Source organism: Xenopus laevis, chromosome 8L (genome assembly GCF_017654675.1).
Source record: "Xenopus laevis strain J_2021 chromosome 8L, Xenopus_laevis_v10.1, whole genome shotgun sequence".
Taxonomy (NCBI): Eukaryota; Metazoa; Chordata; class Amphibia; order Anura; family Pipidae; genus Xenopus; species Xenopus laevis.
Genome location: NC_054385.1, coordinates 71,282,552 through 71,296,914, shown reverse-complemented (window position 1 = coordinate 71,296,914; position 14,363 = coordinate 71,282,552). Strand labels below are relative to the sequence as shown.

The 14,363-nt window shown below is 38.5% G+C and overlaps 1 protein-coding gene across 2 annotated transcripts in view; it reads right to left on the bottom strand.

Annotated features, from left to right (window-relative positions):
- slc8a2.L (solute carrier family 8 member A2 L homeolog) overlaps window positions 1-14,363 on the bottom strand; it is a 72,648-nt gene that overhangs the window by 6,995 nt on the left and 51,290 nt on the right. For both annotated transcript variants that reach the window (XM_041572952.1, XM_018230274.2), the window contains 3 exons: window positions 12,761-12,864; window positions 10,584-10,601; window positions 9,566-9,690 (listed from right to left, as the gene is read on the bottom strand). In XM_041572952.1, the coding sequence (XP_041428886.1) occupies window positions 9,566-9,690; window positions 10,584-10,601; window positions 12,761-12,864 (247 nt within the window). The remainder of the gene's footprint in view (window positions 1-9,565; window positions 9,691-10,583; window positions 10,602-12,760; window positions 12,865-14,363) is intronic.

Genomic DNA, 14,363 nt, shown 5'->3' with positions numbered 1-14,363 from the left:
TTGAAGGTTTCCCAGGCATTTGTAGTGCTGCTACATATTCCTCCATTGAAATTTGAATTTCGCGCCGTATGCAAATTAACCATCGCTAGCGTAACTTTGCTTCGCTTAGCAAATCAACGCTAGCGCAACTTCGCAACCTTACGCTACCCCTGAGCGCAACTTCGGATTTTAGTGAATTTGCGAAGCGCTGGCAAAACTACGCCTGGCAAAGTGCAGCGAAGTTACGCCTGGCGCAACTACGAATCTTAGTGAATGTCCCACAAAGGGTTTACCCCATAGCTGGCAATTCTGTGTGCCAGTTCTGCTTTTTCCTTAGCTTTAATAAACCATGAACATAAACTACAACAACTTTCTATATAGTCCATGGCACAAGGGTCTATAATGTATAAATGGGTGCAAAGCTAAGATTGCATTGATGCCATTCATAGAGATAAATGCTCCCGTATGTAAGCAAAACTGGCAATTTTCCAAATGTATGCCAATGTTGATACGTGTAGGAACATTGCAGACAGTTTGTGATGGTCACAGCTTAATGTGCATCAGCAATTAGATTGGTATTGTGAAAGACATCCTACATTTTGAGTCAAAACATGGCAATTTGGGCTCACAAATTGCTATTTGCATCATGTGTAGGATATGGTTTGGTGTAGGAGGCTAACAGACTTAGTATTATAATAATATTATAATATACACCTTGCCAAGCTAATCTCACTGAGGTACTTGGATAATGTGCAGTAGCTACACTTGGGGGCACATTTACTAAGGGTCGAAGCAAAATCCTTCAACTTCGAAGTCGAAGGATTTACCACATTTACTTCGATGGAACGATCAAAGGAAAAATCGTTCGATCGAAGGATTTTAATCCATCGATCTAATGATTTTCCTTCGATCAGAAATTGCTTAGAAAGCTTATGGGGAAGGTCCCCATAGGCTCACATTGGTGCTTGGTAGGTTTTAGGTGGCGAAGTAGGTAGTCTAAGTTTTTTTAAAGAGACAGTACTTATACTATCGAATGGTCGAATAGTCAAACGTTTTTTTTAGTTCAAAACGTTCGATTCGAAGTCGTAGTCGAAGTAGCCAATTCGATGGTCGAAGTAGCCAAAAAAAAAACTTTGAAATTCAAAGTTTTTTTCATTCTAATCCTTCACTTAGGCTGAGTGAATGTGCCCCTTAATAATATAATTTTGTTAGACTTCACTTCAGTATGGCTGTAAGCTAACTACAAGTATTCTTTTTCCCTTTCTCACTCAAACCCTATTCAAACTTGACATTTCTTAACCTTACAGAATCTTTACTCATGCCTCCTTGCCTCAAGCTGTGACATGCCGTCCTTCCAACCACAGGTAGAAGGCATAACAGAGAGACCCTTAATTCTCAATATTCATATATTCAGTGAGGTTACCTGGTACGATTAGCATTGTGGATCCTAGAATGGACTTTGCAACAATAAGAAACACTATGGGACAGATTCATCAAAGGCAGGAGCAAAATGTTTTATTTTTCCTTCTATATATTTATTTATTTTTATTTTTTTAAATGTTGAATGACAAATTGAATTGTAGGTATTTACCTTGGAGAACAATGTAATTCACCTTCTCAAAGTGCTATAGCTAAAGCGTTTTAGGCACAAATAGATCATTACACATAATATTTAATAAATGCATCCCTATATATAATCATATACAACACTTTACTTGTTTATTTTTACTCCAGTTTTACTTTAATTCACCTGAATACACCTCTGACCCTGGCAAATGGATTCATTCAGATTCATTCAGATTCATTCACTATAACAGAGAACATCAATATGCCAGGTTTTTGAAAGCATTGTTAGGAAAACATTGCACGGAGCCAGAACATGAGCTGTGTTTTCTGCCTGCGTATTCCGTTCAATGTGTTTAACAGTGGGATTATCACATTTGTGCCTCATAGTAAATAGGAAGCATCTCCAGTTACACTTTTGGCATAAGCCACAATTGGTAGTAAGATGTAGCCTGTCAAAGGACGGATATTATTACAACAATTAGTGGTGCACTGAGCTGATTTATATAGTAGGACAGCATTCATTTACAAGAGCCTTTTTCCTGGGACAAGGTGAATCTGTGTACTCTCATTCACATAGTGTTTTACAGCCTAATACTTGCTTTTCTAAGTAAAACAGAAAAACTAAAGTCCTATTAACAAGTATACTGTCTGAAAAGAATATTGAACAGTCATGGTAGAACTTCCAATCTACCCCTTTATAAAATACAGATATTAAATCCACATACTGCATGCCTATGTAGCAGTTCATCTAAATGTATGGCTAATTGTGTATGCTATATGTGGATTTATGTTTGTCTGCTTTTAAGTTTGAGGTATCAACCCTGCTCAATGTTCCAACCTCACTACACAGGCTGCCCATGATTTGTTTTATCAGCAACAGAGTGACTTGAACTCACCCTGGCTGCTTACAGCACAAAAGCTTAATGCACTGCACTTAAAACATTGCGTCTCTTCATATTTGCATTCATACATAAGAACTGAGATGTAATGGAAATAGCACACTAAATGGCAGCTCTCACTGATGCATGATATTAGATTTGACTTCATATTTTACTACTGAAAGTAAAATGCATGGCTGATAAAACCCTAACTATGAACAGGATATATTAGAGATATTCCTTATACCAGAATCAATTTGTCAGGACCAGAATTGACTGCTCACTTGCCTGATCATAAAGCCAATACAACACAGTCTTCCATCCTTCAGAAACCTATGCTTTAGTCTGTGAGGGGAACTAAAACCTAGGATTACTTCTGACATTTTTGTTAACATAAAAAGCATGTTGCCAACACTGATTATCATGACAAACATAACATAGTTATATAGTTATATAGTTAAGTTAAACATACTTGACAAAGTTTAGAATAGGGTTCCCGTCCATCTCTGTTTTCCGGGAACAGGCCCTATTTAGGGAGCTCTGTCCCTGAATTCATTCATTCTGCTACTGAAGCATATCTGGGGCACAAGCAGCAAACAAGAAAAAGGGTTGTTTCCCTTAAAATTAACTTTAGTATGATGTAGTGATATTCTGAGACTATTTGCATCTGGTCTTAATTTTTATTATTTGTGTTTTTTTTTTAATTATTTCACATTTTGTTCAGCAGCTCTCCAGTTTGGAATTTAAGCAGTTATCTGGTTGCTAGGATCCAATTTACCCTAGCAACCCAGCATTTGTGTGAATGAGAATGGAAGATGAATAGGAGAGGACCGAATAGCAAGATAAGTAATAAAAGGGACAACAACAATAGCATTAGAGAATAGTTTTTTGGCTGCTGGGGTCAGTGAACTTCTATAAAAGCTGGAAAAGGGCAAACAAAACAGCCTATTCTATAACATTCTAAACTCAAATGTGAACTACCCCCCTTAGAATGAGGTTTTTGAACCAAAAAAGTTGGTCTCTCTCTTTAACATCCACTCGACAGCACACCAGTGACAACTTCTCTTTTGGTTTTGTGACCATTAGAGTTCCCTTTTATTTGTACTTGTACTTGTGCTTTAAACTCATGTTAAATGCAGTTGGCATCCATTAGTGCTCTCATTATAAACTCTAATGGGCACAAAGCTTCATGAGGAATGAGCCAGAGTGAAGAGCATTAACCTTGAAGTTGGCATGGCATTTATTATGTTATGTATTCTGAGGACATGGAATGTGAAGTTGTGACTGCTTTTATACTGTGAGATTTCTGGGGACTTTAAATATGACGTTAGCATTAGCACTTCATGTATACTGATTATATATTTGATTTGTAAGGGCCAAACAGAAACCTGTTGCTTGATTGTATTACTGTCTGATGTGGGGTAATATACCTAAAACAACATTATATTCCAGCCCCTTGGGGGAATATGAATTTCATTTACAAGATAAAATGGAAAAAAAATGTGACCAGGACCTTAAATGGGTGTGGCTAAAGGGCAAGTGTGGGAAAAGTGAATGTGGCCTAAGGAGTTTTTTTGGCAAAGTGTGCCATGTCTCTTTGCTTGTCCCTGGATTTCACTTTAAAAATCTGATAAGAAGATTGGTTTAGAAGATATAAGGGGTAATTCTTTAGACCCCAGGGATTGCTTCTCTGTCTCAAGGGCCAGGCATATAAAAAAATCCAGCTGTCTGTACAGAGTGCAGTATCAGGTGCAAAGCAGAGTCCTTACCATTTGCCATAAAGACACGTGCCCAAAGAAGGCTGCACCTCCTGGTGCTCCCTATATAGCCCATCTAAAGGATGCACAAGTTAGTGGGTAGTGGGAGCACAGAGGCCTGTGGCTACATTGCATACATTACAGAACACGATGTGGAATGTGCAAAAAAAAAGAAATGGCAAGAAAATGCAAAAAAAAAGTTATGTTCCACAATCCCTGCTTCAGGCAAGAATCATATTAATTACATTTTTAAAGTAGGTACACTAGTCATGCTCTCTATGCCTTCTACCTGCACAGCTCCTACCTGTCCCTTCCAGAGACAAAAGGGCAAACTCTTTGCTTGGCTCTTGACAGGTTAACCTTAGCTAATTCACTGCCTGAGCCATAATATCTATTTATGTTTGTTCACTTTACTACTTTGTAGAAAGCTTTAAGTTGCAAATATCCTGAAGGAAATTAAATGGATTACATTAGTATCGATACATTAGTATGGCTACAATAAAATTGGCATGGATACACTAATCTGAGCAGCACCATGTAAAGAGAGTTGGGCTGTGCAGACTGTATGCTAGCACACTAATAGAAGGGTTTTGCAGTGTCACACATTTAGCATAACAGTCATTCTCTCTGACCTGTGCTCTCACACTAGGGGCCTTATTCCTCGGAGTATAAAAAATCTTTGCATTTTTTCCTCACTAAATTCAGATTTTATAGTAAAAATACTGGAATTTTTTGGACCCCCTGGGAGTATAATATTAAGGCCCTGCTCATCATCAGCCTAATCGGTGTAGCAGGGATCTGGATTATTTCTGCATCCCATTCTGTATCCACAGAAAAGTAAAAAATCAAATCGAGAATGGGAGTTGAATTGTTTTTTTAGTGTATACTTGTTTTAACACATCAATAGCTGCTCAGTGTCTTTTTGATTATATACTTTCAGTATTGTCTTTGCAATGGAAATATTGTATCACTATTTATATATATTTGATTGATTGTTACTGTTTGATACTTCATATATGAAATTATTACTTTGTATTAATATTCCTTATTATCACCTTATAATTATTACTTAATTATAGACTTTGATTTGCATTTACTCATGTAAATTGATATCCAAATAGATGTATCGTGACATTCTAATTGTACTTATCCTGGGAAAGAGTTAAATGTCCTAATAGCTTGGGTATATTATTCTTACTATCTGTGGCTTTTGAGGAAGTGACTATTTTCTTTAAGCACTTTTTTTATGGATTTTAAAGGGGAATCCATAAAGGGTTGCTTTTAATGTGAATTAGAATGAGTCAGACATGCTCTTCACTACATAGCCTGACAGGAGATCTGATGCCTCATTGGATTTTTGTATGAACGATCCCCGTAGCAGCATTGATATTGGAGAAAGTAGATTTACACACTTTGTAAATATACTACATGTATTTTGGTGCACTACACTACAGAAGAGTAGGGATGTAGCGAACGTCGGAAAAAAAGTTCGCGAACTTGCGCAAAAATGCGAGCGGTTCGCGAACGGTTCGCGAACCCCATAGACTTCAATGGGAAGGCGAACTTTAACATCTAGAAAAGACATTTCTGGCCAGAAAAATGATTTTAAAGTTGTTTAAAGGGTGCAACGACCTGGACAGTGGCATGCCAGAGGGGGATCAAGGGCAAAAATGTATCTGAAAAATCTGCCTGTGTGTGCTTGGAAGAGATAGTGTAGGGGGAGAGCTGTTAGTGATTTCAGGGACAGATGATAGTAAGTTTGCTGGCTAGTAATCTGCTTGATACTGCTCTGTATTGGAGGGACAGAAGTCTGCAGGGATTTGAGGGACATTTTAGCTTAGGTAGCTTTGCTGGCTAGTAATCTACTGTTCTCTTTAAACAACTGCCATACGTTGACCTTGTAGGCATTGTTTGGTGTTTTTTCTGGAGACGGTAATATTATGGATATTTAGACAGAATGTGAACAAGGTCACACAGCTCGATGGCGGGTTGAAGAAAACAGTGTGCAAATAATGCCTACAGGGCAAATAATGCCTAAAAGGTCAACTTATACACTACTACAGCGGTAGTAAAATAAAAAAAAGTAAAATAAAAAAAAATGAATATTAAAAAAAAAAAATTAAAGTTGGTGCTGCTGAACTACTAGGAGCAGCAGATTAGCACACCAGTCCCACTCCCCAACACTGCTAGACTAATAGCACTGGGCTCTTATAGTAGTAGTAGTAGTAGTAGTAGTAAAACAACAAAAAAATAAATAAAAGCAGTCCTTACAAGGACTACTGTTATTGCAGCAGTCAGCAGATGAGATCAGAAGCAGGACAGCTGCCCACTGCAGCTACATACAGAGCACTGCAGTAGAAGGTAGATTACTAGCCAGCAAAGCTACCTAAGCTAAAATGTCCCTCAAACCCCTGCAGACTTCTGTCCCTCCAATAACAGAGCAGTATCAAAACGATTACTAGCCAGCAAACTTTCAACTGTCCCTGAAATCACTAACAGGCAGCAGCTCTCTCCCTACACTATCTCTTCAGCACACACAGGCAGAGTGAAAAAACGCTGCAGGGCTTCGGTTTTTATAGGGAAGGGGAGTGGTCCAGGGGAGAGCTTCCTGATTGGCTGCCATGTACCTGCTGGTCTGGGGTGAGAGGGCAAAAAAAAGCGCCAACAATGGCGAACCCAAAATGGCGAACGTCGCGCGACGTTCGCGAACTTCCGGCGAGCGCGAACACCCGATGTTCGCGCGAACAAGTTCGCCGGCGAACAGTTCGCGACATCTCTACAGAAGAGGTATTAAACAAAAAAGAAATGTGCATACACATCATTAGCACTGGATTTTTTCATATATGAACAGCTAATTCATACATTTGCTATAGTCATAAGTTTAATTATTTTGTCCCTTTTAATGGCCGACCGTTTCTTGAATTCAGCCTTACCTGGTGTTTTAAGCTGCTAGGTACCTAATATAGCACTATTACAACGATACAACGCATCAGGCAACTATTTCAGAATCTCTTTTTGAACAAAAGCTGCAGCCCTAAGCATGGGCCCACAAATGCCTATATGATATGTTGTGCTGGTTGCCAGGCATCTACTTATGTACACGCAGGGCACAAACCAACTAACCTCCTGCTGCAGCTTTGGGATGCTTGGCTACCCTGACAGTTACTAAATGGGTGTTAATCCACTACTAAAGCACAGATTGGCTAATTCTAGCTAAGAATTAAAAGATTCCCATGGGTGTTCTCACCCCTATAAAAATACATTAAGTCTCAATGACTACTTGAAGCAGCCTTTCTCAAAGCATTGGAAGTGACCATTCTTTCCCCCAGAGAATGTTGGTATTGGGGCAGGCAGGTTGTCGAATACCTGACAAATTGAATTTGTTCTGTGGAAATGTATATATGTAATAGCAGTATTTGTCATGTGCAACCCTATTGCACAGCCCTGTGAGCACTGTAGGCTCTTTACAAACCTGTTATAGTAATAACAATTGATATGCATGGGACACTAGTTTTGCCTTGCCTGGAGATTTCCACACTAACACTCTTTGCTTGGAGCAAAATCCACTCATGCACTCTACACTAGTTACCCCATGCTCCATACTCCAGCTAGTCCTTCATTTACAAAGATCTTTTATTTAACTAGGGTCTCCGATTCTTGGCTCTCTGTTTTTTAATTTAAGAGCTAGGGAGCCAAAGTCAAAGAGCTTGTCTAACCAGCTGAGAGAGTGCTAGGGCAGTATATGACCAGGAGAGCAATCTCGCACAATTCTGTGCTCAGGAAACCATATATTTGGATTGCTCTTTCATTACCTTCTCTTTAGGAGGAATCCAACAGGGAGTAAAACTTGACTGCTGTAATATTTACAACCCCTGGAGTAAGTACAGTATACCTTAAGCATGCTTTTAAACAAAAACTGTTAAAATGTCAGAACAGGAATGCACTTATTGAATAATAATCTCATAAAGGACATACTCTTGTTCAGAAAACTAACACACTAAAAGCCTATAATTCTAAAGCACATGTTTATTCTCTGAGACAGCATTGTAGGAACATTCCTGTATGCAGGACAATTGTACCTTCTGCACCATGGCATTTTACTGCTTGGCTTAGTGCTTTTCTAGATGTGTGGGGAAATGTCTGCGTTTGTCCAAGGACTGATCTTCCTTCCATTCCTCTTCCTGACACCCACTCAGCACTGTAGCTGCCTACCATTTCTGTAGGATTATTGTGCATTTTCATTTCAATGAACATTACATGTTGCTATAACTGCTCCACTAATCTGAGGATATAAAACAAGAAAGCAAAATGAAGCAGGAACCTAAGGTCTTATCCCTCCCCCATCTACGGTTAGGGGCACTGGGCCTGCTCTCCATGTACATGTGTGGTAAATCATTTCAGCGGCTGCTGAAGCTCTGTAGATCCTCTGCTGGGAGTTTACAGTATATTAGGATTATGCTAAATTTCTTTCCTTTTTATGGGCTTACTACTGTAAAGAGCAGATAAACCCTTCCTATAAGCCTTCTAAAGCATTTTAAGGATGAGGGTTAGAAATAATAATTATGGAAAAGAAGAATCTGCTTGCACATGAATAAACTCAGGAATGCTATGCAACACAGAATAAGAGAAACATATTACAGCAAGGTTCATTGGATGCTAGATAATGGGTAATAATGTGAGGGTTTAAATCTTTGATGATGTAATAATAAATAAAACAGTCATTCTCATTTGATATATAAAGTAAATAATGGCTGATATGGAATTTTCCTGCTGACAGTAGTTTAATACAGCATGATTAGAATTTGTCAAGCAAAATGATACCTAGAGACTCTTGTTTCATTGGAATATAGGACCTGGTTAATTTAGAGGTAAATAAAAGTTTGAGGTTAGCCTGGAAGTCATAATAAGCTAATTTTACAAGCCCCATCACAACACAATGTTGTGTGATAATGTGGAATCCTCTGGATCAAAAATAACATAATAGTTACTTTTTAGAAAATCTTAAATCTAGAGATGAGTCTGTAAAACCATGTTTCAGTCTCCCTTGGTCAAATTCCTAACTATGTTCATTAGAACCGAGAACCGACACTTATGGCAAATCAATAGTATTCAAATTTCCAGGTGTACTTCTTATAAAATCCAACTTTTCTGTGACACCCAGGGATGTACAGTATAGAATTGGGTCATCAGTATAAGAGAAAGATGTGTTTCTGGTTTCTCATCAGTGTAGCTTGTGTTAGCTGTAACACAAATGAGGGGATTATATCGAGATTTTAAAACGCATTATTGTAAGATGTACATTTGGTAAAGGAAATCAATATGTTTTTTAAGCATCGATTGAACTTTGATGGTACAAGGGTTTGCTGACAACACAGCTGGAATTACCTTGAATTCGTATGACTCCTCAATATTAACCTCCAACTTGGAATGCTCTCCTAATATTGGTTTTCCCATCTCTGCAATCCTCTTTGCCTCTTCCTCCTCAGCTGTCAGCTTCTTGTCATCTTCATCTGTCAACAGAGGGAAGCAGGCAGTTTCTAAATATTATCTGGGTACCAGCTGGATTTCCTAAGTACTCCCACAGTGGTATCAAATGCACAAATTACTCAGTTGTTTAACTAAGCTTGCAACACTTGACTTGCTCCAACCCTACTACTTTGCCATCATAGCAACTATATCACAAATGAACTTGCTATGCCACTGAATGTATTTATTTACCTTGTGTAATTGCTGTAATTGCAGACGAGTTGCCAGGGAAAACTGGAAGCTGTAGCTCAGTAACAGGTTATTAAAAGTGATATGGACCCTGGTACCAATATGGACAGCCCTGCTTATTAATTTAAAAAATGGGCACCATCAATGTGTAATGTATTCTTCTGATTTTTGTGGATAAGGCCTACACCAGCCATTTAACTAAATAAATACATTTTGTGTAATATACGTCAAATGAAAAGGCTATTCATTTTCCCAGCACCCACAGAAGTCAATATACTCAACTTAAAATTGGATTAGTGTACAGGTTGATATATATTGCTACAAAGATGTACACTTTTACATAGGTGCCCAATATCATTTTACTTCGTGAGCATCCATGGACCAAGTAAGCAAGTATGGATTTCAGAATGGTAGGCCCCAGTTGCCTTCCAAGGGCATGTTTATGAGCCATTGGCAGATCTGGATGTGGGAGAGCTCCATCTTGCAACCATTCACATTAATGCTATTTGTATCAGAAATGTGATCACTGTAAGAATATTCACCTGTGGACCAACCACCCAGACAACCTCCAAAATAGCTGGTGTATAGCACTTTAGTATATATTTTACCAAGAACAACACTTGCTATTTCACTGAATAGAAACCAGCTTATTCAATAACCAAAAAAAAAGCAAAAGATGATTCCTTACCCTGATTGAGTAACAGAGCTGCAGAAATAGAAAAGAAAGAAGAGTCAGCAGATATTTCAATGAAAAATGTAGGCATCATACATATCTCAGTTAACCTAATGTCCCTTCATATGTTTGCACTCTGACCCAGTGGCACACAAGGCTAGGGTTATTTAGCAAATGGCAAGCAGGGAAGTAATTCATTTTTTTGTTATTTACTGTATACCTCCAGGGGAATTTAGCTCCTTGCACCCCACACCTCTCATTTACACAGTGGATCAATATGTGAGAGATGGAGCTGGGAGATTAATGGCACCTCTGAACAGCAAGGCAGAGAATATTTTCACTTGAAACCTTTCTGCGAATCTCCATTTCTGATGGTTACATGTATTGTACTACTTTTTTTTTTTTTACCAAAAATACTATCACTATATATATAATATTGATATAGGTAAAAAAAAAAAAGGTCATACCATAGGCATTTCTCATATACACTACAGCAGCACCTTTTTTTTTGTCTAATAAAACTGCAAGTGCACCTCCCTCAATTTCTCGGTGTGCAGCCCTTATTGTGCTTTAATTGCTCCATTGTTCCAGTAAATTTGTATTGATATGTATTGCACACTGTAACTAAGCAACTGTTTCTCATACTACAAAGTAATGGTGTTTTGCAGTGACTGACCATGAAAACATGTTGCTAGGAAACAGATGAAGCCTGTTGCCATGTGAAAGTGTAGTCATGTGAATGTTGCTAAGCAACAAAGTAACCATGAAAATGAATGCATCCAAACCAATGGAGATGTTTTGAAGAAATGTATTAACCATTGCCTATGTTGCCATGGATTTCCACACTAGTGTGCTTTCTATATTTAACTAAGTATATTATAAACTGGTCTGCAGTAAGGCTAGCAAACCATGGCATGTATGACAAGGAGTGGGTTAAGCATTATTTGCAGACAGAGGGCAATCATTTCCTTAAAAGGGCAATTTGCTCTTTTCCATTTATCTTCCTACATCAGTGCTGCCCAACTGTTCCCATATATTGGGCAAATTATTTTCTATACCATATGTTTAAAATAATAATGGTCCAAAGAGGCCAGTGTATGCTTTGAGAAGACCATAATAAAGAACCATCCTGTGATTCTCCAATTGGACAGCCCTTTCTTACCCAATTGCCTGGTGCCAGTCATTCATCATAGCAAACAAATGGCAGTATAAAGTTATGTATTCCCTTTGACTAAACAATGTATTCAGGCTGTTTTTCAACAGTTTTCAATAACCAACTCTGACACAAAGCTGCATGTAGAGAGACAGATTGCTGAGAGGGGATAGTAAAGAATAACTATCAAGATTTAATTGGTTATGTTTAGACAGTTATGCATATAAGGATATTTAATGTTCATAATAGTTCTCCTTTAAAGAATCAACACATATATAAAGTAATTAATCAAATTACATCAGACTGAAAATTATCTTAAGGTAAGCTTAATGAAAAGACCTTTTTTCTAGTTGTTGGAAGCTAATTGCAGAATATTAAAGGGATTCTGTCATGATTTTTATGGTGTAGTTTTAATTTCTAAATTATACTGTTTACACTGCAAATATTTCACTCTACAATATAAAATTTAATTCCAGAAAAAGCAAGTGTAATTTTTTTAGTTGTAATGCTGGTGTGTAGGCAGCCATCTCAGGTCATTTTGCCTGGTCATGTGCTTTCAGAAAGAGCCAGCACTTTAGGATGGAACTGCTTTCTGGAAGGCTGTTGCTTCTCCTACTCAATGTAACTGAATGTGTCCTAGTGAGACCTGGATTTTACTATTGAGTGCTGTTCTTAGATCTACCAGGCAGCTGTTATCTTCTGTAATGGAGCTGCTATCTGGTTACCTTCCCATTGTTCTGTTGTTAGGCTTCTGTGGGGAGGGGGGGTGATATCACTTCAACTTGCAGTACAGCAGTAAAGAGTGACTAAAGTTTATTATCCTAAAGTGCAGGCACAAGTCACATGACTGGGGACACCTGGGAAATCGGCAATATGTCTAGCCCCATGTCATATTTCAAAATTAAATGTAAAAAAATCTGTTTGCTCCTTTGAGAATCGGATTTCAGTGCAGAATTCTGCTGGAGCAGCACTATTAACTGATGCGTTTTCCATTAACAGTATCCCTTTAATGGATCTGGTAAACATTTTTAAGTGGTACCTGAAATCCCACGTTTCATCCACCGTGGCTCCTCCAGAACAATAAAGAAATTTTCTTGTTTTTCATACTCCTCGTCATCAACAATCTTTACCTGCAGGGTTTTTCTGAAAATGGAGCAGATGTAAACCGTAAATACTTTTGGTTCAAGCTACTAAAAAGAGGGAGATATATAAAGCCATATTCTGACATTTCTTTTTGACCTGTCGGAAGGAAAGATAACAGCTTATACCACCATTTTCAACCCAAACTTGTATCTCTCAAGACAGGGGTGTGGGGTAATATATAATCTCTATATGCCAAAGCTATAAAAATAAATATTATGCCAGTTTCCCTCCTGCTCTTTTAATCAACAGGCCTTGGGTATGTTTTTTAAGAACCAGTAATTAATGTAATAAGGCAGACAGGTACTGCTTTCATTAGCAATAACTTTTTTTTAGGGGTTTGTAATTAGTGTATATTGGAAGGTTGCTTAGAAATACATTTTCTCTACCACAAATGTCAGGAATTCAACAAAAAAATGCATTTCATCTACAGATCAAACATTTTTGGAGATTTTCTCTGGAGCAAAGACATGATGATTATTCACAATGCATATCTGATGTGAGTGTTGTATAATCTTTCTGAGTGATGTATAATTTGTTGGCTCTTTATATGTAAAAGATAGCAATAATAACACCTAGGGCTGGGTTAAGCAGACACACTAGAAAACCTGGCCAGCCACCACACTCTCCACCAGGCCCGGATTTTCGGCAAGGCATAAAGGCCCAGGCCTAGGGCGGCATAAAGTATGGGGCGGCATGCTGCCCAGCCGCACAGACAATTAATTTGATTCTGGAGCACTAGCCACTATTCTTTGTGAGGGAGGGGGCAACATAGGATGCCAGAAAATTTTGCCCTGCTCCCCACGCATCCTACTTTGTGTGCTTGTCGCGACCGTGAATCTGCGTGTTGTAACAGGGGAGGCAAGAGAGAGTGACAAAGGAGAGGGGAGGGGAGAGTGGCACAAACTAGGGGTAGGCAGAAGAGATTTTAACGTGTACCTGCCCAGTGGCGCCCCATTGTTGCGTCCAAGTTATGTGCCACTTCTGCCTACCCCTAGTTTTGGCTCTGATAATAACTACTCATTAGTAATTACTAAATAGCTAAATTGAGTAAAATGGACTGAAGTTCACTACAAGGTTACCAGCTCATGTGAAAACCATAGACACATCTACAAAATACAGCTAAAAGGGCTGCTGTGATTCCATTTTGTTAAAAAAAACTGTCTGCAATCAGTGCTGCCCAGCAAACTGCATTTATTACAAATATCTTATGTTAACTGAAAGAGTTTAGAACTGTGACTGGCGGTGAGAAAAAAATCAGTGCTGAACTGGCTGTGAAGTGAAGAAAAGAGAGTGTAATGAAATCAAGGAAGGAAAGGAAAAGGCTGAATGTGAGAGTGAAGGTTGGATAGGAGAGTATAGGAGAATGACTGTGAGATAGCACGAGAAAGTAATTCAGAGAGAAGGGGTGTTTGATTAATGCAGGACAGCAGATGGTGCCCTAAGCTCCAGCCACTGATTAGTATTGCTGAAGGTGCCCATCGGGGAATTTTGGGGTTCCT